Source organism: Podarcis melisellensis, assembly GCF_964234715.1.
Source record: "Podarcis melisellensis genome assembly, chromosome: 16".
NCBI classification, from domain to species: domain Eukaryota; kingdom Metazoa; phylum Chordata; class Lepidosauria; order Squamata; family Lacertidae; genus Podarcis; species Podarcis melisellensis.
In genome coordinates this window covers 41,702,520-41,729,665 of record NC_138533.1, presented here as the reverse complement: position 1 = coordinate 41,729,665, position 27,146 = coordinate 41,702,520, and the positions used below count along the sequence as shown (strand labels likewise).

The 27,146-nt window shown below is 47.2% G+C and overlaps 1 protein-coding gene across 1 annotated transcript in view; it reads left to right on the top strand.

Moving 5' to 3' along the window:
- The window catches only part of MYO18B (myosin XVIIIB), a 258,709-nt gene that overhangs the window by 215,041 nt on the left and 16,522 nt on the right, over window positions 1–27,146 (top strand). Inside the window, exons 42-43 of the mRNA XM_081892930.1 lie at window positions 14,781–14,822; window positions 17,461–17,601. Coding sequence (XP_081749056.1) covers window positions 14,781–14,822; window positions 17,461–17,601 — 183 coding nt within the window. The remainder of the gene's footprint in view (window positions 1–14,780; window positions 14,823–17,460; window positions 17,602–27,146) is intronic.

The window sequence follows — 27,146 nt, the reverse complement described above, 5'->3', positions numbered from 1 at the left end:
TTGGCCTGTGTAAATGTGACAAACTGAAATTAATATTAGGAAAATGAGAAGCTGAGGGAAACTGAAACTGACACATTCACTCATCTGTAGCTGTGTCTTTCTTTCACCACAAATTAGGGATGCGTATTGTCAGAGCTGCCTCTAGGTCCCAGCTCACAGAGGACCAACGCCAGCCGGTGGTAAAGTACAAAAGTCTTTATTGAAGTTCAGTTTCCATTTAAAAGCCGCAGCGTGCAGCTCTACGTCTAGAACCTAGACCGGCGAAGCTCCGTCTGAGTCTCCGCCCCCTGTACACCAGTTTAAGACTCTGGCCTTACTCCACCTCTTCCGTTGTTCTTTCCTCCTCTGGGTCCTTCTGCCCCCCGGGGTCTCCTCCTTTCTGGACTCTTCTGACGCTGACCCCCCTGACTCTTGTCCCTCCTTCCGGCGGGCTTTAGGACCTGGTTCCGTATCCGGGCTACCTGCTGTGCCGCTCGCCTGTACATTTGAACTTGGCGCGCGCGCCCAGCCTCCAACCTTCCTCTCGACCGTTTCCGCGCTCTCCGATGGAGGCGTGGTCAATCCTGACTCATCTCCTCTCGCTGGTGGTGAGCAGCCTGATCCCGATACTTGGGACTCCTCCCCCCCACTGCGCTCTGGTGGGGAAGCTGGTCCTGATTTCCAACTGCTGCTCTCTGAGTCCCCTCTGGCCCCTTCTTCCTGGGGTGTCCCCCTAGGCACCCCCCTTGCCCTGGCCATAGGCGCCCCCTTCTGTGAATCTTCCGATTCGCTGGAGAGACTCTGGGAATCCCTCGGACCACTGTCATCGCCTACGCTCCCCTCGGATTCCTCCCCCTCGCTCTCCATTTCCTCCCTCTCCTGTCCTCTGCTCCTGAGCCCCTGACATCCATCCCCCCCTCGAAGCGCCCCCTTCCCCCCTCCCCTCCTTCAGGTGTGGGTTCTGGGTGCTCCATCGTTATGGGGGTGAGTGCAGGATACAGTTCGTCCCCCGTGGCGTGCATCCAGCCGGATAAGTCCGGATAGTCCTCCATGGTCTCGCCGATGGGGATCTCCTCTGCTTCCATCTCTTTGCCTCCGTGCTCGAACCCAAGGTCCTCCCCCAACACGTCCATGTCCGTCTCTCCCCCGGTCGCCTCGGGGGATGCTGCCTGCCAAGGTCCCTGCAGCAGCTCCCTGCTCCACCCCCCTTCCGGTTGATTGTCCCACCAATAAGAGCGGTCTGTGGCAGACCCCGAGGGTGATCCCTCCGGGGAATGTGTGTCGAGTGCCGGTTCCTCGTCTGATGAGAACCCCTGGAACGTGCTGGCTGAAAGTGTGGGTGTGAAAAGATATTCGTCGAAATAATCTGCCGGCATAGGTCTGTGTGGGAAGAGCGCGTGGAACTCGTCCTTGAGGTAGTGCTCCTCCACCGCATAGTACGGCACCCAGCTGTTGGCGCTGGCCGGGGTACCTTCTCTGGCAAGGAGATACTCAACCCCCTCTTCCCCCCATCTCGAGTCTAAAATCTCTGTGACCTCGTTGATAGGCTCCTCCCTTGGTGACCCCACCTCTGTGGGCATTTCCCTGAGCGGGTCTGGTGCCGTCCCTGGCGTCTGAAACCTGTGAGGTGCCTTGTAGGGCGTGAGCACTGATCTATGAAAGACCGGGTGCATTCTGGATCCTTCCGGAAGTGTCAACCGGAAGGCCACTGGATTGATCCGTGCCTCAACTTGGTAAGGCCCTAGGTGCTTATGTCCGAGCTTCTTCTTCGCTAACGATCTGGCCGGCACTGCCTGGGCTGCTAACCAAACCCAGTCTCCCACCTGTATGTCTTCCCCAACCCTTCTGTGTCTGTCAGTCTGCAGCTTGTATGCGTGTTTCGCTAGTTCTAACTGCCTTCGGAGCTGTTCGTGGACCTCCTGCAGCTCCGACGCGAAGGCGTCCGCTGCCTGTGGCTCCCCCTCCCCCACTCTCTCTAATCCCGGGAAGGTTCTGGGATGCCTCCCATTGTTGGCGAAGAACAGTGTCATCCAGAGACTCGGTGGGCACCTTTGCGCCCCCCGGTACTGTGAAAGAGCCTTTTTAAAGGCTCCGGAGCGGCATCGGGAGTGAGCACGGTGCTGAGAGTCGCTACCCAGCCCGTGGAGTGAAGCCGCATCGCCATCAACGGAGAGCGCTGATTCCTTCCTGAAACTATGATTTGACAGCAACACCCGTGAGTAAGACTGAGGGATTTAACGGGACATTAAATTTGGACATTCGGCTGAAAACGGGAATGGCTAAAAATTAAGGAAGTCTGCCTTCCCGAACTGCATGTTAAATAGAGCAACGAAAGAACAAGCTGCATTTAAAAGGGAAATCTTCCTCTTTTTTTAAACTGCCAAACCTGACATCGAACTCAAACCTCCCCCCCATCAGGCAGGAGAGGGGGGGGAAGATACTTAGACACTGCAAATCTGCATTAAAATAAGCTGAGGAAAAAGTCTTTCACTGCCAAACCCCCGGGAATCGGGCTGCCTGAGTAAGGCACCGGGAAAGAGAACTGTCAAAATAACTTTGGATACAAAACGGACTTTATCTGAAACAAAATTACGGGACTTTAGAAGAACTATTTTGTTGAACTTTTGGTTGAAACAAAGTAAGGATTTACAGTTTGACTCTGGAACTTTTTCATCGCTCTATGTTTCCTTGCTTCTTTGTTTCTTATTTCCATTTGGATACAATCAGATGCTCCCTCTAGAGAGTTTAAAAGGAAACAGTTTCATTGAAGAAGAAATAGTGGGATTTTCCACTTGCAAGCTATTCCTGTGAGAACGACCTTGAGGATATGAGTGCCCCAGCGGATGAGATATCAACTAGATCCAAAACAAAGTCTGCACAAACACAAAGAAAAAGGGGCTCAATATCAGGAGCAGCTGCACAGGAGAAGGCAACTACAGCATCAATGGAATTCATGACACAAGCATTGGTTAAAATAAACCAGTCTTTGGAGGCACTGACAAAGCAGTCTGTGGAAAATTCCAAAAAACTGACAGATCTGACAGCAAGATTGGACTTGAACACGGCAACTGTAACATCTAATACAGATTCTATAAATAGATTAATACAGGAAAGCACAGAAACAAGAAAAATTGCTGAAAGTGCTAAAAGCACAGCAGAAGAGACAAGGCAGAAATTTATTCCAATTGCAAAAAAAGTGAATGAACATGATGCAACTCTGGCCTTAATGGAACTGCAGAGGAAGGAGAAGAATCTTAAATTAAGATCAATTCCTGAAAGTGAAGGGGACAACCTTGTGGAATTCCTTACAGAGAAAATTGTGGAATTTTGGCAAGATGAACTGGAGACAGATGAGGAGATCGTAATAACCACAGCCTTTCGGCTGGGCAGGAGACAAGGCAAGAAACCAAGGGACTGCCTAATTACATTGAGATCAAAGGAAGAAAGAGATAGAATATTGAATTCGCACTACCAAAAGGCACTGGTCATCCAGAATTCTCAGGCACAGATTTTCAGGGATATTCCTAAATATATCTTGGATGTGAGAACCCTCTTTAAAGATCTGGTAGACCTGCTGAAGAAAAACTCCATCCCATTTAGGTGGGAGTTTCCACAAGGCCTGTCCTTTAACTTCAAAGGCAAGAAGTTTAAAATAAGAACAGTTCAAGACAAGGAACAGTTTTTGGAGAAAAACTCAGAGGATCTGCAGAAAGGAACGGTAGGAGAAGAAGAAATAACGGACATTGCAAACTTATCATTCGGACTCCCCTCAATACCAACAGAGGAAGAACAAAAACTTGGAGCAGTCGGAGGAATAGGTACTTAAGATCAAAATGTCTCTGCAACTTCTGAGCTGGAACTGCAACGGTTTGAACCTTCCCCGAAAAAGACGCCAAGTTTTCCATATTTTAAAGAAAGAACAATTAGATATAATATGTTTGCAAGAAACACACATCGCCAGGATACACAGGAAACTTTTGATAAATAAAAGATTGGGACAGGAATTTATCTCATCAGACAAAGTTAAAAAAAGAGGTGTGGTGATCTATGCAAAAGAAAAATTAGATCCAAAAATGATGCTCAAGGATGAACAAGGAAGGTACCTGGCAATTGAAATTCAAAATCAAGGAGAAAAAGTTTTGATAGTAGGAATTTATGCACCAAATGAAGGGAAGGCTGAATTCTTCAAGAAGTTGCATGAGACCTTAATGGATTTTCTCGACTATAAAATTGTAATGATGGGAGATATGAATGGAGTTGTCTCTACAAATATGGACAAAGCGCAGAGACAGGTGATTTCTAAAGAAGGGAGATTACCAAAGACATTTTTTGAAATGACTGAAACTATGGACCTGATTGACATTTGGAGAACAAGGAACCCTCTTGAGAGAGAGGGAACTTTTTTCTCTGAAGCAAAAATGACATGGACAAGAATTGACCAAATTTGGGTAACTAGTACAGTGTTTCCCAACCACTGTTCCGCGGCACACTAGTGTGCCGCGAGATGTTGCCTGGTGTGCCGCGGGAAAAATTTAAAAATTGAAAGATTTTTTTTTTAAAGTCAAATTTTCGATTGGGGCGCCGTCACTAGATGACCCCTGGGGTTCCCTCCCTCCCTCCCGCTCTGCACCTCCCTCCTCCTCCTCCTCCTCCTCCGGGGAGGCCCTTCCTGGCTCTCGGCCAAGGCTTGGCGGCTGCCACTCACTCACTCGCTCGCCCACCCGTCCCTCCATCCCTGCACCCGGCCTCTCCTCCTCTGTCCCCGGCGCGGGGGCTGCCGGGATCCGTAGTCCCCTCGCCCTTGGGCTCCGCGCCCGCGCGGGGTGCGCGAACTACGTTTCCCAGCGTGGCCTGGTGGGCCGGGCGTTTTATTTGAAGCGCTCTTCTCCCGGCCATGGAATGAGCGCAGCGGCGGCAGCCGGGCGGGCAGGGGCTCTTCCGTGCAGATCCCGCACAGCCTGCCTGCGCCCTCCGGAGATTGGGCGGCAGGATGGAGCCCGGGGATCCCCGCGGAGGCGGAGCGGCGGAGGCGGAGGCTGCCCCCCAGGTAGGGCTGCGTCGGGGGTTTTTTATTTTTGCAATGCTGCATCCGCGCTGGAGGGGACGCATCGGACCGCGGGGAGACCCCTTGGCAGGCGTGCAAGGCAATGCATGCGTGCAGGCGTTGCATGGAGTGCATTGCAATGCAATGGCAACGGGGCGCCCTGCATGCATGCATGCAACTTCCACCGGCGCTCCAGACTTGGCAGGTGAGGGGGTGCCCAGTGGGTGGCAGAGAGAGCCGGGAGGGCGAAGGGGAGCCGCGGGGGGAGCACCGGTGCTCCCCGAGCCGAGCCCGGGGGGAAACTTCGGCATCGTTGCGCCGGGTGTTGGAAGCGGAGGCTGGCGGGGGCCCCTCACCTGCAAAACCTGGTCACCTCTCATATATTTCGTGCATTGCATTCATCGCCCACTTTCTCCTCCAAGGAGCTCCCGGGGGCGCGCGTGGTTCTCCCCGTGTTATCCTCGCAACAACAGCCCTGCGAGGTGGGTCAGGCGAGTGGCCCAAGGGAGCACCCAGGGATTGTCCTGGCCAGGTGGGGTGATTTGAACCCTGCTCTCTGCCCGGTCTTCGTCCTCATTTAGCCCCCACATGTGCATGACTGTGCATGACTGAGGTTTTCCCCCCTCGTCTTGGCTATGGTGTGAGTCTGTGCTGTTAATTAATGGGGTTCTGCCTTCGGAGAAGATGAGCCAGCCCTCAAGGAGGTGATTATGTAATTTGCTAGCAATTCATGTCCCTCCCGGCGTGACGCTGCGCGCTGACGTCACGGGGCTGTAATGGTGGTGTGCCTCGAGATTTTTTTCATGAAACAAGTGTGCCTTTGCCCCAAAAAGGTTGGGAAACACTGAACTAGTAGCCTGGCGCCAAGAGTGAAAAAAACAGAAATCTGCCCAAAAACCTGCTCCGACCATAATGCGGTAAAGATGGAGATGAAACTAACAACAACTGGATCCTTTAGATGGAAAATGAATGACACCCTATTTAGAGATGAAGAGATTTATAAGAAGGCCCAAAAAACATTAAAAGATTACTTTGAGATAAACCTGAGAACAGATGTGGAGAAAAGAACAATTTGGGACGCTAGCAAGGCCGTGATGCGGGGTTTCCTAATTCAGCAGAATTCCGTAAAGAGGAAAAAACAAAATGAGAAGAAAGAAAATTTTTTGGAGAAAATGAAAGAAGGAGAAAAGAAACTGAGATCTAAACCAAAGTCCCAAGAAATTTTGAGAGAAATAAAATACTATCAGATGCAATATATGGAACTGATGAATCAAGAGATAGAGTGGAAAATAAAGCAAATGAGACAAAAGACCTTTGAATCAGCAGACAAATGTGGGAAACTTCTGTCATGGCAATTGAAAAAGAGACAAAAACTGAACACTGTGACATGCCTGGAAGTAGATGGGAAAATCATCCACAAGCCAAATGAGATAAGTAATTGTTTTCAAAGCTTCTTTAGGAAACTGTACGCACAAGGGCCTGTAAATGAACAAGAAATAGATGAATTTATCAAAAAACATGGACTACCAAAAATTTCAGAGCAAAGCAAAATGATCCTGAATGAGAAAATTACAGTACAGGAAATAGAGGGTGCCATTCAGAACATGCAATTGGGGAAATCTCCAGGACCAGATGGTTTGATTGCAAGATACTACAAAGTGTTGAAGGAATGGTTAATACAACCATTGAAAGTATGCAATGAAATTATGGAGGGAAAAAAGGCTCCCGAATCGTGGGAAGAGGCATTTATCTCACTTATACCGAAAACAGAGACTGAAAAGAACCAGGTTAGGGACTACCGCCCTATATCTTTACTGAACGTGGATTATAAAATTTTTGCAGACATTCTGGCAAAAAGACTTAAAAGAGTGCTGTTAGAGGAGATTCACAAGGACCAGACAGGCTTTCTTCCTGGGAGACAGATGTCAGAAAATGTGAGGAACATTATAGACATTTTGGAGCTATTAGAGGTGGATATTAACAGGAAAGCTGTTTTGATTTTTGTGGACGCGGAGAAAGCCTTTGACAACATTTGCTGGAGTTTTATGAAGAAGAATCTCCAAGGGATGGGGGTAGGCCAAGGTTTTGAAAACGGTATAGGTGCAATATATTCTAAACAAAAAGCTAAGTTAATAGTAAACAATGTGGTTATGGAAGAAATACCAATAGAAAAAGGGACACGACAGGGATGCCCAATATCCCCTTTGCTCTTTATATCAGTTCTGGAGGTTTTGTTAAATATGATCAGAAGGGACCAGTTGGTTAAAGGTATTCAGGTCGGAGTTAAAAATTACAAGTTAAGGGCATTTGCAGATGACCTAGTCTTAACTTTGCAACAGCCAGATACTAGTACCAAAAGAGTATTAGAACTAACTGAAACATTTGGTCAAGTAGCAGGATTCAAACTGAATAAACAGAAAACGAAAGTGCTGGAAAAAAACTTAACAATGGAAGAAAGAGAGAGATTTCAGAGTGAAACAGGTTTGGAAATAACAAAAAAAGTGAAATATCTGGGGGTGAACTTAACATCTAAGAATGTGAATCTATTTAAAGGCAATTATGAAAAATGTTGGGCAGAAGTAAAGAAAGATTTAGAAATATGGTCAAGATTGAGACTTTCCTTGTTAGGTCGAATTGCTGTCATTAAGATGAATGTATTGCCTAGAATGTTATTTTTGTTTCAGACGTTACAGATCTTAGACAAGATGGACTGCTTCAAGAAGTGGCAGAAAGACATATCCAAATTTGTCTGGCAGGGCGAAAAGCCCAGAATAAAATTTAAGATTTTAACTGATGCAAAAGACAGAGGGGGCTTTGCCCTGCCGGACTTAAGACTCTATTATGAATCAGCAGCTTTTTGCTGGTTGAAACACTGGCTACTTCTTGAAGATACAGACATTTTGGATTTGGAAGGGTATGATAATAACTTCGGTTGGCATGCATATTTATGGTATGACAAGGCAAAGGTGTACAAAAGTTTTAAAAACCATATTGTTAGGAAAGCACTATACAACGTTTGGATTCGATATAAAGACTTGTTGGAAAGTAAAACCCCCAGGTGGTTGTCACCAATGGAAGCTAAGGCGGTGAAAAAACTTAATATGGATTCTAAATGGCCAAAATACTGTGAAATCCTAGAAGAATATGGTGAGAAGTTTAAACTTCAGAGTTTTGAGAGACTAAAGTCCAAAGTTCGAGATTGGTTACATTACCGTCAGATAAATGAGACATTTAAGCAGGACAGGAAAATAGGATTTCAGAAGGAGAGGTCAAAGTTAGAAACAGAACTGTTAGAACCCAATACTAAGAACTTGTCTAGAATGTACAATTTGCTGTTGAAATGGAACACACAGGATGAAACGGTGAAATCAGCTATGATTAAATGGGCACAGGATATCGGTCATGACATTATGTTTGCTGACTGGGAACAGTTATGGACCACCGGTGTTAAATTCACGGCATGTAATGCCTTAAAAGAGAACATAATGAAAATGATTTACAGGTGGTACATGACCCCAGTCAAACTAGCAAAAATATATCATTTGCCCAATAATAAATGTTGGAAATGTAATGAGACTGAAGGTACCTTTTACCACCTTTGGTGGACCTGCCCAAAGATTAAAGCCTTCTGGGAAATGATCTATAATGAAATTAAGAAGGTCCTTAAATGGACTTTTCCTAAGAAACCTGAGGCTTTTCTCCTGGGCATGGTTGGCCAATTGGTGCCAAAGAAGGACAGAACCTTTTTTATGTATGCTACCACAGCAGCAAGAATTCTTCTGGCAAAGTATTGGAAGATGCAAGAACTACCTACTCTGGAAGAATGGCAGACGAAGGTGACAGACTTCATGGGACTAGCAGAGATGACCGGCAGAATCCGAGATCAGGGGAAAGAGACAGTGGAAGAGGACTGGAAGAAGTTTAAATTATATCTTAAAAACTGTTGTAAAATTGAGGAGTGTTGAGATGTCAAGGGGTAAGAAGTAGAGAAATACAGCTGTAAATATTAAGTTTAAAGAAATTTAATGAAAGGGAACTAATAGATAAACCGATTAAAGGGTTGCTAAAGAACTTTGGAACAAGGATGCAGCGAAAGGGAGGTATGGGGAAGTCAGTATATGTTTAATGTGGTGTATGTCTTTGTTTTGTAATGTGTTTGTCTTTTATTATGTGTTGGAAAAATTAATAAAAACTTCTATAAAAAAAAAGAAGAACGGTGTCATCCCCGTGGACACGTGCTTCGTGTTGTTGTAGGCGAACTCGGCGAGCGGCAGGTAGTCCATCCATGTCGCAGGCTGCTGATTCGCGTAGCATCTCAGGTACTGCTGCATGATGGCGTTGACCCTCTCCGCTTGTCCGTTGGTCTGCGGGTGTCTCGCCGACGCTAGGTTGATCTTGACGTTCAGGATGCCCATCAGCTTCTGCCAGAAGTTCGAGATGAACTGGCGCCCCCGGTCGGACAGGATAGACCGTGGTAGACCGTGAACCTTGAACACATGGTCTATGAACAGTTTGGCGGTCTGTTCCGCTGTGGCCACCTTCGCACACGGAATGAGGTGGGCCATTTTGGTGAACATGTCCACCACCACGAGAACTGCTGTTTTGCCTCGCGAGCTGGGTAGATCCGTGACAAAGTCCAGGGCCATCCTCTCCCACGGTTCGAGCGGGGTCTGCAGCGGTTCCAGCAGTCCCGCCGGCGGTCTGTGTACTGGTTTGGCCCTTTGGCATGTGTCGCACCTCGTGACGTAATCCGCGACTTCCCCCCGCATCTTGGGCCACCAAAAGTCTCTGGCTACTAATTCTACAGTCTTCTCTTTGCCAAAGTGCCCGGCGCTGGGTGCGTCGTGCAACTGCTGCAGTACCTTGGCGCGGAGGTCGTCTCCCGGTACATAGAAGGCCCCTTTGCGGATGAGCAGTCCGTCGCGTATCTGGAACTCGTCGTCCTTCGCTGTGCCACTGCGCACCTCCTCCATCTTGGCTCATGCGAAGGAGTCCGCCTGCAGCGCGCGACGTACAGCGTCCAGGTCCACGGTGGCCGAAGCGCACGCCCATGCTTTCGGTGCGAAAATGTGCTTGGCCGCCGCCGGTGCCGCTTCTTCGAGATACTGCGGCTTCCTGGACAGTGCATCTGCCATGACGTTGTTGCCTCCCGGGATGTACTCAATCCTGAAGTCGAAATTCGCAAAGAACTCCGCCCAGCGTAAGTGCCTTTGGTTCAGGAACCTTGCCGTGTGCCAGTACTCCAGGCTCTTATGGTCCGTGCGGACCTGCACTGTGTGTTTGGCTCCGATGAGGAAGTGCCGCCACGCCTTGAATGCTGCATGAATGGCCAGCAACTCCCTGTCCCAGATGGTGTAATTCTGCTCCGACTTGCTGAGTTTCCTGGAGTAGAAAGCGCACGGCCTCCAGTCCCCTTGCGGATCTTGCTGCAACAGGACCGCTCCCACGGCTCTGTCTGAGGCGTCCGTTTCAACCCTCATCGGTTTGCTGGGGTTCACATGCAGTAGCTGCTCTTCGGATGCGAAGAGACGCTTGAGCTTCTGGAATGACTGCTCCGCCTGCTCCGTCCAGATGAACTTCTTCTTCTTGGAGCTGAGAGTGTCGGTAATGGCTGCCGTCTGCATAGCGAACCCCTTGATGAACTTGCGATAAAAGTTGGCGAAGCCGACGAACTTCTGGACCTCCTTCCGATTGCGCGGGCTCTTCCAGTCCAACACTGAGCGGACCTTGGCGCTGTCCATGGCGAGCCCCTTGTCGGACAACTTGTAGCCCAGGAAATCCACCTCCGTCATGTCGAACTGGCACTTCTCCAGTTTGGCGTAAAGTCTGTGCTCCCGTAGTCTCTGCAGAACTTCCTTGAAGTCCCGCTCGTGAGCCTCCTGCGAGTCTGAGAATATCAGGATGTCGTCCAGGAAGCAGACGCACTTCTTGTAGAGGAGTCCCGCTAACACGTGATGCATGAAGGCTTGGAAACAGTGGGAGCCATTTTGTAATCCAAACGGCATAACTCTGTATTCATAGGTGCCCAGGGGCGTGAACATGGCCGTCTTCCACTCGTCGCCCTCCCGTATGCGAATAAGGTTGTACGCCCCTCGCAGATCCAACTTGGTGAAAACGCGTCCTTTTCTCACCGTCGCGAGCAGGTCGTCGATTTTGGGCATGGGGAAGGCCATGGGCTTGGTTTTCGAATTTAAAATTCTGTAATCAACCACAAGCCTTTTTTGGGGCGTGTCTTTTTTCTTCACGAAGAACACGGGGCTGCCCCCCACTGCTTTGGACTCCCGGATGAAACCGCGCTTCAAGTTGTGATCTATGAACTCCCTGAGTTCCTGCAGTTCGTCTTCAGACATGGAATACAGTTTCCCGGTCGGCAGCGTCGCCCCCGGCAGGAGGTCAATCTTGCAGTCATAGGACCTGTGGGGAGGTAGCTTGTCCGCTTCCTTCTCGCAGAAAACCTCCAAAAACGCTGCGTACCTGTGGGGCACTGCTTGCAGCGTGCCTAATCGTAGCTGCGGGTCATCCTCTTCCCCTTCCGGGCTAGGCAGAATGCAGTGTTCTGCGCAGTAGGAGGAGCCGAAAGTCAGTTGGCGCTGGTACCATGCCAATGCCGGGCTGTGCCTGTGCAGCCAACTCATGCCCAATACTACAGGCGTGTCCGATAGTTGGGTCACATTGAAGCTGATGACTTCCCTGTGATTTCCAATCTGCATCACCATTGGCGGCGTTTGCCTGACCACCTGCCCCCCTAGCAATTCTCTTCCATCGACCGTGACAACTTTCAGGGGCATCATGGCTGGCAGGAGTGCTATGCGATGTTGCTTGATGAAATCCAGTCCTATAAAGTCTGCATTACTATCAGAGTCAATGGTAATGGGCACTTCCATTGTAAGTCCATTGGGTAGCTGGAGCGATGCAGTGAGTTGCACCACTGGTTTGGGCGGGAGTGGGTCTGTGGGCTGCAAAATTTCTGGGGACTGCTTCACTGACTCGTCTGGCTGGGCCCCAGTGCCTCTGCTTCCAGCCAGACTCCGTCGTTTCCCTGCTGTGGTTCTCTCTGCTTCTGTTACTGTGAGCTGCTTCTGTTACTGTTGCGGAGGCTGCAGTGTGCTTGTGGAGCCTCTGGGGACACTCTTTCGCCATGTGCTGAGCACTGTTGCAGATGTAACACTTCCTGTTTCCTCTAGGAGGCTTCGCTTTGACTGCTCCCGGTGTTAGGGCTCTGGTTGCTGACTGAGCCCTGGCACCTCCTATCTCCATCTGTTCCTCTCCCCCTCTCCCCCTCCCAGCGGAGGCGTGGATTGAGCGCGCGTTGCGTCCCTGGGAAAGAAGGGAGGTGCTCTCGCCGGCGTGCGTCCCCAACGCCCTTCGTCTTTGCTCCATGGACGTTCTTCCAGACGCACCCCAACCATCAGCGCCCTCTGTACAACTTCCTGAGTGCTTTGGGGTCATTCCCCCCTTGCAATTTCGTCTTTCACAGCTCCATTCAACCCTTCCCAGAAAAGGTCTCTGACTGCAGCTGAATCTTTCTCCCATCCCAGCGCATTGACCAATGCAAAAAAGCGTGAATGATACTGCCTTACAGTGGCTCTCCCTTGTTTCAGTCCATGTACCTCTTTTCTGGCGATATCTACGTCTATTGTTGATAAAAAACACGCATCCATCGCTTTAATGAAGGCATCCGCACTTTGGAGCGCCGGATCCTTATCTCTCCACAGATTGCGCAGCCACGCTTTAGCTTCTCCATGGAGATGCGTTAATATAAAGCCCACTTTCTCCTGCTCATCTCTAAAGTCTTTCTCCAGCAACTGCAGCGCAAACACCACGTCTGCTCGGAAGTTAGGGTACTGCTGCAGACTCCCATCGAAATGAGACACAAGGCTGCCTCCTCTCTTTCCCAGCCCAATCCCCTCTGGTTTGGGTCCCGGTAGCCCCTGCTTAGTCAGCATGTCTAACCTGGCTTGCAGATCCCTGCAGGTAGCAGCAGTATCTTCTTCCCTCTTTCTGGATGCTAGTATCTCCGCGCTGAGTTGCGTAACTGCATTTTGCAGGTCTACCATTCGTTCTTCGGTAGTCATCCTGTCCAGCTTTTGTGAGCTCGCGAAGCACCAATCTTCGCTCCTCGCTGCGTCCACTCACGTTGCGAGGTGTATAGTGAGACGGAGCTTACTGTCAGAGCTGCCTCTAGGTCCCAGCTCACAGAGGACCAACGCCAGCCGGCGGTAAAGTACAAAAGTCTTTATTGAAGTTCAGTTTCCATTTACAAGCCGCAGCGTGCAGCTCTACGTCTAGAACCTAGACCGGCGAAGCTCCGTCTGAGTCTCCGCCCCCTGTACACCAGTTTAAGACTCTGGCCTTACTCCACCTCTTCTGTTGTTCTTTCCTCCTCTGGGTCCTTCTGCCCCCCGGGGTCTCCTCCTTTCTGGACTCTTCTGACACTGACCCCCCTGACTCTTGTCCCTCCTTCCGGCAGGCTTTAGGACCTGGTTCCCTATCCGGGCTACCTGCTGTGCCGCTCGCCTGTACATTTGAACTTGGCGCGCGCGCCCAGCCTCCAACCTTCCTCTCGACCGTTTCCGCGCTCTCCGATGGAGGCGTGGTCAATCCTGACTCATCTCCTCTCGCTGGTGGTGAGCAGCCTGATCCCGATACTTGGGACCCCTCCCCCCCACTGCGCTCTGGTGGGGAAGCTGGTCCTGATTTCCAACTGCTGCTCTCTGAGTCCCCTCTGGCCCCTTCTTCCTGGGGTGTCCCCCTAGGCACCCCCCTTGCCCTGGCCATAGGCGCCCCCTTCTGTGAATCTTCCGATTCGCTGGAGAGACTCTGGGAATCCCTCGGACCACTGTCATCGCCTACGCTCCCCTCGGATTCCTCCCCCTCGCTCTCCATTTCCTCCCTCTCCTGTGTCTCTGCTCCTGAGCCCCTGACACGTATATATGGTGTCGTGTTTAGAGTGTCGGACGAGGACCGTCTATTGCATATGTAGGCAACCCAGGGGCCGGATGCGGCCCAATCACCATCTCAATCCGGCCCACGGATGGTCTTGGAATCAGCATGTTTTTACATGAGTAGAATTTGTCCTTTTATTTAAAATGCATCTCTTTTCCAAAATATAGTCCGCCTCCCTACAAGGTCTGAGGGACAGTGGACCGGCCCACGGCTGAAAACGGTTGATGACTCCTGGTCTATTGCAACCCTAATCCTGGGGTTGGTTAGCAAAGCAAAAAGTGTTACTGTTGTAAAGTTCTGTGGAAAAGTCTAGGAGAGCCAATGTTAGACTAGGACCTGGGAGACCCAGGTTCAAATCCCCTCTCGGCTGTGAATCTCACTGGGTGACCTTGGGCCCATCACGGCCTCTCTCAGCCTAACCTACCTCACGGGGTGGTTGTGAGGATGAAATGAGGGTATGCCACCTTGAGCTCCTTGGAGGAAAGGTGGGGTCTTTGCGTGCGTGTGCGTGTGTGTATTTGCGTGTTTGTGTGCAAATAAAGGTACCACAGGGATCTTTTGCTTTATGATAAGATTTTCCTAAATAAAAACTTAGACTCCCCCACAGGTTTTTTTAAAAAAGTGAAGGTTCTTTGCTCCCACCCTTTCCTTAAAGGAAGATCCTTCTGAACATTTCCTTCAGCAAAATGGCTGCCGGGGGCAAGTGCATGTCTCTGTTTCAGGGGAGTCTGCTGCAGAAGGGATGGGCAGATATTAGTCCTCACTGGGAAGAGTGACTGATCCCTGTCTTTCTCTCCTCTCTCCCTTGTAGTGTTCAGACAGCTCGAGAATCGCTCAGCTCAAGAGGAGACACGTAAGTGAACTCCAACAGGAAATGCCTGATTCAAGCTTACGTGGGACTAGAGGATAAAACACATTGATTAACAACTGCAAAAAGTACACTCATTGAACAGCAGCCAAAATATGGGGGGGGGGGTGAGAGAGAGATGGGCCATGTTCTTCCATTTGTTTCCAATCAATTTTTCAGATTTATCCCCTTTTATGTTTGCTGAGCCCACATTGATCTTCCCAAATGCTATGCCTCTTAACATACAGCAGATATTAACAGCTTCTTCAATCTCTGCCCTCCTGCCTCTGGAAATAAATGGGAGTTTCTATTGTCTCAATAGGTTCAGTAGTGGGATAGTCTTCAGGTTTTTAGAACTAGCTTGATTTTTCAATGGGTCATAAAGAAGGAGGAGATACCTCAAAGGTTCATGAGAAGTTGAGCTGATGGACTATGCTGAAATGGCAAAGCTGATTGGTAAACTCAGAAACCAAGAGAACAAAAACTTTTAAAAGAATTGGAAAAAATTATAACATATCTAGGAGACCACTGCAAGCAAATGGAAACAACTAGCAGGATTTTAATCTACTTGTAATGTAACAGATACTATCGATAATTTGGATTGAAATAAAATATAGAGTATGGAATAATATGCAGTTGTAAATGTTGATAATGTTAACGGAAACTGTTAACAGAGAAATCTGAGAGCTCCCTTGGACAAAAAAAAAGGACACCAGCCAGGAATACCAGAGCAAAACAGCAGCCAGTAGGCTTGGTCTTTATTGAAGACTGTGGCGCCAGGACTCCCACCTGCCACCAGGTGGAACAAGATGGAAGCCCTGAACAAAAGAGCCCCCAAACTTTTATTAGCTGCTAAGCCCCATGTTACCCCCCCCCAAACTACATCACTCATACATCATGGTCATATCATGAAAGGGGAGGTCTGGTGGCAGTAATTTGAGCATCCTGGACCCTAACCCATGGTTCTCCTTGTCCTCCACCAAACACCCATCAATGTAACAAAAGAGATATTTACATTTCCCTGTTTCCCAGCTAAGTTAATCACACCCTTTTGTCTTCATCTGGGTTTGTTATTTCTGGAATGGCTACCTGTCTGGCACTGAGGTATCAGGATGCCAGGAATTATCACTCAGGCAGAGGGGCTGCTGAGTAGCTGAGCTCACATGTCTATAGGAATTTCTGAAGTTTTCCCAGTGAGCCAGTACATAGATACATTTATCAGTGAATTGTTACATTTGGTATCGTGCAGCAGAGGACCTTTGAAACTGTGATGGGGTGTTTCGTGGGGACAATTCACAAAAGTCACAAAAGCAATTGTGCTGGTTTTGGTAGTGGGCTGTATGTGCATGATATCTGCTGGAGGGGTAACCTCCCCCCAACCTATACATAAATTCCTGCAACAATAATAGGACCCATGGAGGGGGTGGGGGGAAGTTGTGAGATTCAGGGTAATCTCTATATATGGATATGCATTTGGATTGTTATAATTGTCCATGTAGAAGAGAAAACAAAGTTGGGATATATGTGGTGCAGTTGAGCGTTCAGCGTAGGCAGATGCCTTAGGCAGAGTCAGGCTATTGGCCTGTGTATCTCAGTGTTGCCTACATGGACTGGCAGCAGCTCTCAAGGGTTTCAGGCAGGAGATGCCTTTGGGAATGGAAGCAGAGACTTTCTGCATGCAGGACAGGGACTCTCCATTGAGCTATCCCCCCCCCCCCCATTCCCAACAATGCAGATTTTACATCCACAAAGTGATTGTTGCAAGAACCACTTTTCTGTCCTATCTGTAAAAAGCCCTGTCTGTAAAAAGGCCCCCATAATTTGGCTTGGTTCAGACATAACATCTCCACTTTGCACTTGAAGGGAAGAGATTTCAAGCTTCACTTCCTGGTTTATAGCAAACTATACTTTGTTGTTATAGCCAGGGTGGAAGGGATGTGTCTCCAGCCCACAGCCTACCCAAGTTCATCTACAGTTGCAATTAAAATTATTCCATCGCCATTACAAATCAGGTTTATTATCAAAATTTACAGAATTTCAGCAGTTGGCAGTGAGCAAATCAAACAAAAGCAATTGAAATAGCTCAACACAACAGATGCTTCAAATGGTTTCCCCAAATTAAGCTGAAAATGCAACTTTAACTGGTTTCTCCACTCTCACTATTCATCAACCCCCTGAATAGAATCCCTCACAACAGCACAAATACAACAGGTGTTGTCTCAGGCACACCTAATGCAACTAATCAAGGGCTTGAGACAACTTAAACAATAATTGCATTACCTATCAATAATCATATATGGAAAAATCATATGAATATGTTATGCAAGACCACAAATGTTCAAAGCAAATGCACTTGCAAAGCACAGGAGCTGATTGTGCATAATTGTTGTGACCGTGGAAATAAATATTTGCAGTTTTCTTAAACAGCTTCTTGATTCTTAGATTCTTTCAAATTTGTTATGAACTTCCATTTGTGCCATCTCACCCTTCCTCCAGGCAATTCAGGGTGGCATGCATGCACTGCCCCACAACCCATGGTGGCTACAGCTGATGGGAGTTGTAGTCAAAAAACACCCAGAGGGCATCGGGCGGGCAAAGGCCCATTTAGCCTCACAACAACCCTTCTGTGTTCTTCCGCTTACAGCGAGAGTCAGCTGAGTCTGGGGTCAACCATGAGCTTGAACTTGGAACCTGAAGAAAGCGTCAAATCGTGGTCCAGTTTGGCATCGGCATGGTCCTCTCCATCCAGGCAAACCGTGGACAGCCGTGGTACCCAGAGCCTGAGGTGAGACTCATTCTTAAGTGTACGAAAAGGGGTGTCTTCTGAGCAATGCAACAGGTTTATAGAAACTAGGGCTGTGCATGTCCACCTCCATTCCCTGGATCCAATTCAGATCAGCCCCAACTTGAGACAATCCAGACCTGACCTGACTCCTCCGACTGGAGCGTGATCTGGAAAATGGAGGCCATGTGAGCTTGCTGCATTTTGAGACGTTACCTTCCCTTCCCCCAAACGCACTAATTAGGGAGATTCTAGCCCTGAATTGTAATCTAGATCTGTCAGTGAGCAAACCCCAGCTCCCCTCCTCCCCTTGGTGTTCACCTTATATAGTACTGTAATTAAAAGTTGCAACACTTTATGTGTGATCTTTTTAACTTAAGAGAGATTTTTTGTTGTTGTTGCTGAGGAGTCAGTCCCCTGGTGTGCTGAGCAGGGCATCGGGGGCTGTGTAAATTCTGGCAATGCTATCCAGCCCCTCCCTCTGATACAAAGGGTGGACCTTCTCTCTGTGGGTTGGACCTGGCAACCATCCCTTCCACCCTGGCTAGCATAGAGGGGAGGGGTAGAGCCTCCAAAATCAGGGCCAATGTGCTGCTGGATCCCAGATCCTGGGAGCTGCTACTGTGCTCTGGTCCTGCCTCTGTCTGACCAATTGTGTGAACTCAATTGTATTTCATCTGATCCATCTACTGCAGTTATTAAGTTTGCAGATGATACCACCATAATGGGTCTAATTACAGGTGGAGATGAATCAGTGTATGGGGGGAGATTCAAAAAGTATCTACATGGTGCCTAAAGAATAACTTGCACCTAAATATTATCAAAACAAAGGAGATGGTGTTGGACTTTCGGAGAAAGAGAGGGGAACTAGCCCCGTTGTATATCCGGGGGAGGGGGGGTTGTGTGGAGAGAGTCCATTTAAATTCCTGGGAGTTTACCTTAGTGAAGACATCACTTGGAAAAACAATATAACTCAGGTTGTTAGGAAGGCCCAAAAGAGACTCCAGTTCCTCAGGGTCTTGCGAAAGAACAATGTTAAACAACAACTGATGACCTCCTTCTACTGGTCCACAATAGAAAGTGTCCTCTGATATTGTATCACAGTGTGGTACATTGGCTTGACAGCCACGGACAGAAAGTCTTTACAGAGGGTGATGAACACAGCACATGGGCTGTCCCCTGAGCCCGCTAGATGATATCGCAAGGGATAGATGCCTTAGGAGAGCGAGAAAAATTCTCAGGGATGATTCACACCCTGGCCAGCACCTTTTTAATCTTCTACCCTCTGGCAGGATATATAGAAATATAATCAGTCGTACCAACAGGCTAAAAAACAGTTTTTATCCGTGGGCTGTTAGGCTGCTGAACGGAAAATAATATAGTGCAATTGACTTTTGGGGTTGGTGCGTTGTGCAACAAGCACACAGAGTGCAATGAGATTGAGTGTTTGCTGGGGGGCAGGTTTGGTTCATTTCATTGTACACAGGTTGTATATTGACAATAAAGGTATTATTATTATTATTATTATTATTATTATTATTATTATTATTAGCCTTTAGCCTGATCCAGCCAAGGGATCCTTCCATTCTTAGTACATACTACCTCAGGCTGACTTGGAAGGCTGCTCAGCAGCCAGTAGCTGCAGCTTTGAACGAAGTCTGTCTTGAGCTGACTTCATTTGCTTATTTTCTCCATGGATCATCTTCCTAATCCTTGCCATTCTGGAAGAGAAGCAAACCATATATAAAATCTCTCTCTCTCTCTCTCTCTCTCTCTCTCTCTCTCTCTCTCTCTCTCTCTCCTGCAAATGTCAAATATTTAGAGGTCTCTTCAACTTTAATTTTTCAAAGACAAGTTCCAAGCAATGGCATTTACTCACAACGTGGGTCGCTTGCTGATATTCAGCTCTAATAAAGGTCTGCAGGTCCTTTCAGGGAACAAACATCTTGAATGTACGCAGGCGATTCTCCTCTGGGGATTTCTTCTCTCTGTATCAAAGGCTCCAAAGCAGGAGAGTCACTTAGCAATACTCCCAGTCCCCCCAAAGCAGCAGCCCCTCAAATGCCATTTTTTAAACAGCACTGCTAATATGAGGTGGGGTGGAGATTGAAATTTTAACAGAGGAGTTGTTGCAGTAAGGCTGCGCTTAACCACTGGCTGTTCTTGTGCTCCAGCTCATCCCCCTTCCAGATTATCTCTCTCTGCCCTCAGATTCCTAGGTGAGTATTTTCAGGACTAAACATGCCTTTGGAATGTAAGTGGTGGCGGCGGCAGGAAATGAGCTTGAATGGAGGAAAGAGTTGCAGGTTAAAAACAATCAGCACCAGGTGAAAAGATGAATCCCACCTCTGCTCAACATGCACCTCTCTGTGAAAAACGGTCTTCATTTTTAAAGAATTGACCATTGGGAAAATGTTGCCACAAAGATCTAGCCACGCATCTAAGCAGTGGCGTTGCATGAGCTTATGGTGCCCAGGGCAGGTGCATGAACTCCGGAGGGTGCGCATGCATGCGCCGGGTGTGTGTGCATGGAGGGTGAAGGAGGCCACCATGGCACTCCAGCCCTCGCCACTGACATCGCTGGAACGAACCCGCACAGCACTGGAGCCAAGCAGGGCCACGCTGTGCCACCTGCCTGCCTGCATAGGGAGGAGCCTGGCCAGCCAATGTGGCACTTGGCAGGCATGAACCAGCTGCCCCCACGCCAGTGCCCCCAGCACAGCCTGGCCCAATGCTCCTCTCCGTGTGCGTTAGTTTCTCTGATGCCAGGAGAGGAGCGCGAGGCTCTGCTGGGGGTGCCTTCATGGGGGGGGTGCCTGCTTTGTTGTTGTTTAGTCGTTTAGTCGTGTCCGACTCTTCATGACCCCATGGACCAGAGCACCCAGGCACTCCTGTCTTCCACTGCCTCCTGCAGTTTGGTCAGACTCATGTTCGTAGCTTCGAGAACACTGTCCAACCATCTCGTCCTCTGTCGTCCACTTCTCCTTGTGCCCTCCATCTTTCCCAACATCAGGGTCTTTTCCAGGGAGTCTTCTCTTCTCATGAGGTGGCCAAAGTATTGGCGCCTCAGCTTCACGATCTGTCCTTCCAGTGAGTATTCAGGCCTGATTTCCTTAAGAATGGGGAAGATTTGATCTTCTTGCAGTCCATGGGACTCTCAAGAGTCTCCTCCAGCACCATAATTCAAAAGCATCAATTCTTCGGCGATCAGCTCTCACTTCCATACATCACTACTGGGAAAACCAACTATACGGACCTTTGTTGGCAAGGTGATGTCTCTGCTTTTTAAGATGCTGTCTAGGTTTGCCATCGCCTTTCTCCCAAGGAGCAGTCGTCTTTTAATTTCGTGACTGCTGTCACTATCTGCAGTGATCATGGAGCCCAAGAAAGTAAAATCTCTCACTGCCTCCATTTCTTCCCCTTCTATTTGCCAGGAGGTAATGGGCCCAGTGGCCATGATCTTTGTTTTTTTGATGTTGAGCTTCAAACCATATTTTGTGCTCTCCTCTTTCACCCTCATTAAAAGGTTCTTTAATTCCTCCTCACTTTCTGCCATCAAGGTTGTGTCATCTGCATATCTGAGGTTGTTGATATTTCTTCCGACCAGCCCATCCTTTCGCATGATGAATTCTGCATATAAGTTAAATAAGCAGGGAGACAATATACAGCCTTGTCGTACTCCTTTCCCAATTTTGAACCAATCAGTTGTTCCATACCCAGTTCTAACTGTAGCTTCTTGTCCCACATAGAGATTTCTCAGGAGACAGATGAGGTGATCAGGCACTCCCATTTCTTTAAGAACTTGCCATAGTTTGCTGTGGTCGACCCAGTCAAAGGCTTTTACAAAGTCAATGAAGCAGAAGTAGTTGTCTTTCTGGAACTCTCTAGTTTCTCCATAATCCAGCGCATGTTTGCAATTTGGTCTCTGGTTCCTCTGCCCCTTCGAAATCCAGCTTGCACTTCTGGGAGTTCTCAGTCCACATACTGCTTAAGCCTTCCTTGTAGAATTTTAAGCATAACCTTGCTAGAGTGTAAAATGAGTGCAATTGTGCGGTAGTTGGAGCAGTCTTTGGCACTGCCCTTCTTTGGGATTGGGATGTAAACTGATCTTCTCCAGTCCTCTGGCCACTGCTGAGTTTTCCAAACTTGCTGGCATATTGAGTGTAGCATCTTAACAGCCTCATCTTTTAAAATTTTAAATAGTTCAGCTGGAATACCCTCACTTCCACTGGCCTTGTTATTAGCAGTGCTTTCTAAGTCCCATTTGACTTCACTCTCCAGGATGTCTGGCTCAAGGTCAGCAACCACACTACCTGGGGTGTACGAGCCATCCATATCTTTCTGGTATAATTCCTCTGTGTATTCTTGCCACCTCTTTTTGATGTCTCCTGCTTCTGTTAGGTCCTTACCACTTTTGTCCTTTATTATGGTAATCTTTGTACGAAATGTTCCTTTCACTCCTACGATTTTTTTGAACAGATCTCTGGTTCTTCCCATTCCGTTGTTTTTCTCTATATCTTTGCATTGCTCATTTAAGAAGGCCTTCTTGTCTCTCCTTGTTCTTTTTTGGAAATCTGCATTCAATTTCCTATATCTTTCACTATCTCCCTCGCATTTTGCTTGCCTTCTCTCCCCCGCTATTTGTAAGGCCTCATTGGACAGCCACTTTGCTTTCTTGCATTTCCTTTTCATTGGGATGGTTTTCGTTGCTGCTTCCTGTATAATGTTGCGAGCCTCCATCCACAGATATTCTAGATTTGGAAGGCTTTAATAATTTCTATGGGTGGCATTCATATTTGTGGTATGACAAGGTCAAGGTTCATAAAGGCTTTAAAAATCATATTGTCAGGAAAGCATTGTTTAATGTTTGGATTAAATACAAAGATTTGTTGGAGAACAAAACTCCAAGGTGGCTGTCACCAATGGAGGCAAAGGCATTGAAAAAGCTAAACATGGAGCCCAAATGGCCAAAATATTCTGAAATTCTAGAACAGGAGGGAGACAAGTGGAAGTTACAGAGTTTTGAGAATCTAAAAGATAAAGTGCGAGATTGGCTCCATTATTATCAAATAATGGAGGTTTACAAGCTGGATAGGAAAATTGGTTTCCAGGTGGAGAAGTCAAAATTGGAAACAGAACTGTTAGAACCCAATACTAAGAATTTGTCAAAAATGTATAACTTGCTGTTGAAATGGAATACGCAAGATGAAGAGGTCAAATCAGCTATGATTAAGTGGGCACAAGATATTGGTCATAACATTATGTTTGTGGACTGGGAAAGGTTGTGGACCACCAGTATGAAATTCACGGCATGTAATGCCTTGAGAGAGAATATTATGAAAATGATTTATAGGTGGTACATGACCCCAGTCAAGCTTGCAAAAATTTACCACTTATCAGATAACAAATGTTGGAAATGTAAAGAAAGTGAAGGTACATTCTTTCACCTCTGGTGGACATGCCCGAGGATTAAGGCTTTCTGGGAAATGATATATAATGAAATGAAAAAGGTATTTAAGTATACCTTCTTGAAGAAACCAGAGGCCTTTCTCCTGGGTATGGTTAGCCATGTGGTGTTAAAGAACGATAGAACTTTGTTTCTGTATGCTACAACAGCAGCAAGGATGTTTATTGCAAAGTATTGGAAGACACCAGATCTACCTACCTTGGAAGAATGGCAGATGAAAATGACAGACTATATGGGACTGGCGGAGATGACGGGCAGAATCCGCGACCAGGAGAAGGAGACAGTGGAAGAAGATTGGAAGAAATTTAAAATCTATCTTAATAAATATTATAAGATTGATGAATGTTAGATAGACAGGGGTCTTAAAAACATTGTGGCTTTTTCAGAGACCTTGATTAAGGAAAGGAATGGATTTATTGAACTCCACTTCTGGGAGTTCTCGGTCCACATACTGCTTGAGCCTACCTTGTAGAATTTTAAGCATAACCTTGCTAGCGTGTGAAATGAGAGCAATTGTGTGGTAGTTGGAGCATTCTTTGGCACTGCCCTTCTTTGGGATTGGGATGTAGACTGATCTTCTCCAATCCTCTGGCCACTGCTGAGTTTTCCAAATTTGCTGGCATATTGAGTGTAGCACCTTGAAAGCATCATCGTTTAAAATTTTAAATAGTTCAGCTGGAACATCATCACTTTCTAAAGCCCTTTTGACATCACTCTCCAGGATGTCTGGCTCAAGGTCAGCAACCACACTATCTGGGGTGTACATTTATTTTTGGTATAGTTCCTCTGTGTATTCTTGCCACCTCTTTTTGATGTCTTCTGCTTCTGTTAGGTCTTTCCACTTTTTTCTTTTATTATGGTAATCTTTGTACAAAATGTTCCTTTCATATTTCCGATTTTCTTGAACAGATCTCTGGTTTTTCCCATTCTATTGTTTTCCTCTATTTCTTTACATTGCTCATTTAAGAAGGCCTTCTTGTCTCTGCTTGCTATTTTTTGGAAATCTGCATTCAGTTTCCTGTATCTTTCACTATCTCCCTTGCATTTTGCTTGCATTCTCTCCCCCGCTATTTGTAAGGCCTTGTTGGACAGCCACTTTGCTTTCTTGCATTTCCTTTTCATTGGGATGGTTTTCGTTGCTGCTTCCTGTATAATGTTGCGAGCCTCCATCCATAGTTCTTCAGGCACTCTGTCCACCAAATCTAAATCCTTAAACCTGTTCCTCACTTCCACTGTGTATTCATAAGGGATGTGACTTAGATTGTATTTTACCGGCCCAGTGGTTTTTCCTACTTTCTTCAGTTTAAGCTTGAATTTTGCTATAAGAAGCTGATGATCTGAGCCACAGTCAGCTCCAGGTCTTGTTTTTGCTGACTGTATAGAGCTTCTCCATCTTTGGCTGCAGAGAATATAATCAACCTGATTTCGATGCTGCCCATCTGGTGATGTCCATGTGTAGAGTCGTCTCTTGTGTTGTTGGAGAAGAGTGTTTGTGATGACCAGCTTGTTCTCTTGGCAGAACTCTCTTAGCCTTTGCCCTGCTTCGTTTTGAATTCCAAGGCCAAACTTGCCAGTTGTTCCTTTTATCTCTTGACTCCCTACTTTGGCATTCCAATGCCCTATAATGAGAAGAACATCCTTCTTTGGTGTCATTTCTATAATGTGTTGTAAGTCTTCATAGAATTGCTCAATTTCAGTTTCTTCAGCACCAGTGGTTGGTGCATAAACTTGGATTACTGTGATGTTAAAAGGTCTGCCTTGGATTTGTATCGAGATCATTCTATCATTTTTGAGATTGCATCCCAGTACAGCTTTCGCCACTCTTTTGTTGACTATGAGGGCCACTCCATTTCTTTTATGGGATTCTTGCCCACAGTAGTAGATATGATGGTCATCCGAGCTGAATTCGCCCATTCCTGTCCATTTTAGTTCACTGATGCCCAGGATGTCAATATTTATTCTTGCCATCTCATTTTTGACCACATCCAACTTACCAAGGTTCATGGTTCTTACATTCCAGGTTCCTATGCAATATTTTTCTTTACAGCATTGGACTTTCCTTTCGCTTCCAGGCATATCCACAACTGAGCGTCCTTTCGGCTTTGGCCCAGCCGCTTCATCAGCTCTGAATCTACTTGTACTTGTCCTCCACTCTTCCTCAGTAGCATGTTGGACACCTTCCAACCTGAGGGGCTCATCTTCCAGCGTCATAACTTTTATATGCCTGTTGTCTTTGTCCATGGAGTTTTCTTGGCAGGGATACTGGAGTGGCTTGCCGGTTCCTGCTCCAGGTGAATTACGTTTGGTCAAAACTCTCCACTATGACCTGTCCATCTTGGGTGGCCCTGCACAGCATAGCTCATAGCTTCTCTGAGTTATTCAAGCCCCTTCGCCATGACATGGCAGTGATCCATGAAGGGGGTGCCTGCTTTGCAGCCCCTCAAAAATCTGTGCTCAGGGCCACAGCCCCATTGGCTCCCCCATGCCATGCCCCTGGCTAAAAGGCCACCTGAGGGCCTAGCAGTAAATGATGTTTCTGCTACGACCATGGCATGAGAGCACATAAGAGTCCTGCAAGGGGGCCACCTAGTCAAACATCCTGTTCTCACAGTGGTCCACCAAATAACAGTGGGAAGCCCACAAACCAGAGAATTTGTACCATATGCTCTGTCTGTTGCTGCCAGAGAAGAGTGAGGGCTGCATGGCTGTACGGCTGTACTTTTTGATGGGGAGGCAAAAATGTGAGCTTCCCCAGAGGAGAGTGAAACAAGATGAAGGGAAGCTGGCTGGCTGGCGGCCCTCCGAGGACCAGGGTACATATGCCCAAGTCTTGAGGCCTTGGACCTCAAATTTGTCTAAGTTCCCTCTCACACCCCAAGAAGCTCAAGGCAGCATGCATGGCCCACCCTCCTGCACCATGTTATCTTGACAACAACCCTGCACAAGACATTAGGCCTCCCATTTTATGGACTTGTGAGTTTCCCTCATGGTCACATTCTGTGGGTCTATTTCCACATTTATCTGTGGGATGTGCTGGCTTCTGTGCATCGTTAGCCCCCACCCTGGCTGGATCACATGTTCCCTTCCCCATGCTGATGCCCTCCAAGTACCCTCTGGTGCCACCACAGGTAGAGTATTGGGGACAGCTCTGGTCACCTTGACGCAAAAAGGATATTATGGAGTTGGAAAAGGTTCAGAAAAGGCTGACCAAAATGATCAAAGGAATGGAGTGACTCCCCTATGAGGAAAGGATGCAGCATTTGGGCTTTTCAGTTCAGAGCAAAGGCATGTAGAAAGTGGCATGTAGAAAATGGAAAGAGAAATCTTTTTCTCCTCTCATAACACTAGAATACATGGACATCTGTCTCAAGGCAGAGAAAAGGAAGTCCTTCTAAAAGAAGGGACTACTTAATGCAGCACATAATTAATCTATGGAACTTGGTCCTATAAGAGGCCAACTTCGATGGCTTTAAATGAGGCCCGGCAAAATTCATAGAGGAGATTACGCATTAAGCAAAATAAGAAAGTGCTTAGGGCATCAAGGGAAGGGGGCACCACAGAAATTTTCTATTGCCAGAATTTTAACGTTAATGGTCACAAATTGCTCAGCTGGGTGTTCATCTTCTCAGTTGAAGTATATTAAAGACCCCAACAGAACAACTATGCAACAAGGCAGGGTGCCTTATCACTACTAAGTATAGAAGCAGATGCACTACATAAGATTAGTTTTGAGGATCTGATCAAAGATTTTGCAATTAGAAAAGTGGGAGAAAAAATTCAAATATAAATAAAGTGGAAGTATACAAAAACAAACATTATTTTCCATTTTACTGTAGGATTTGTTTCATTTCAAAAAAAATAAAATTTGTTTATACTTTGAGTTAGATATACTGTATACGGTGGCACCAAAATATTTTACGTGCTTAGGGCCTCTAAAGGTCTTGATCCATCCCTGCTCTGCCTCCACAGTCAGAGGCAGTAATGCTAGAGGGGAGAGGACTGCTTTTGTGCTCAGCTCCCACTTGTGGGCTTCCCATGGGCATCTGGCTAGCCACTGTGAGAACAGGATGCTGAACGACAT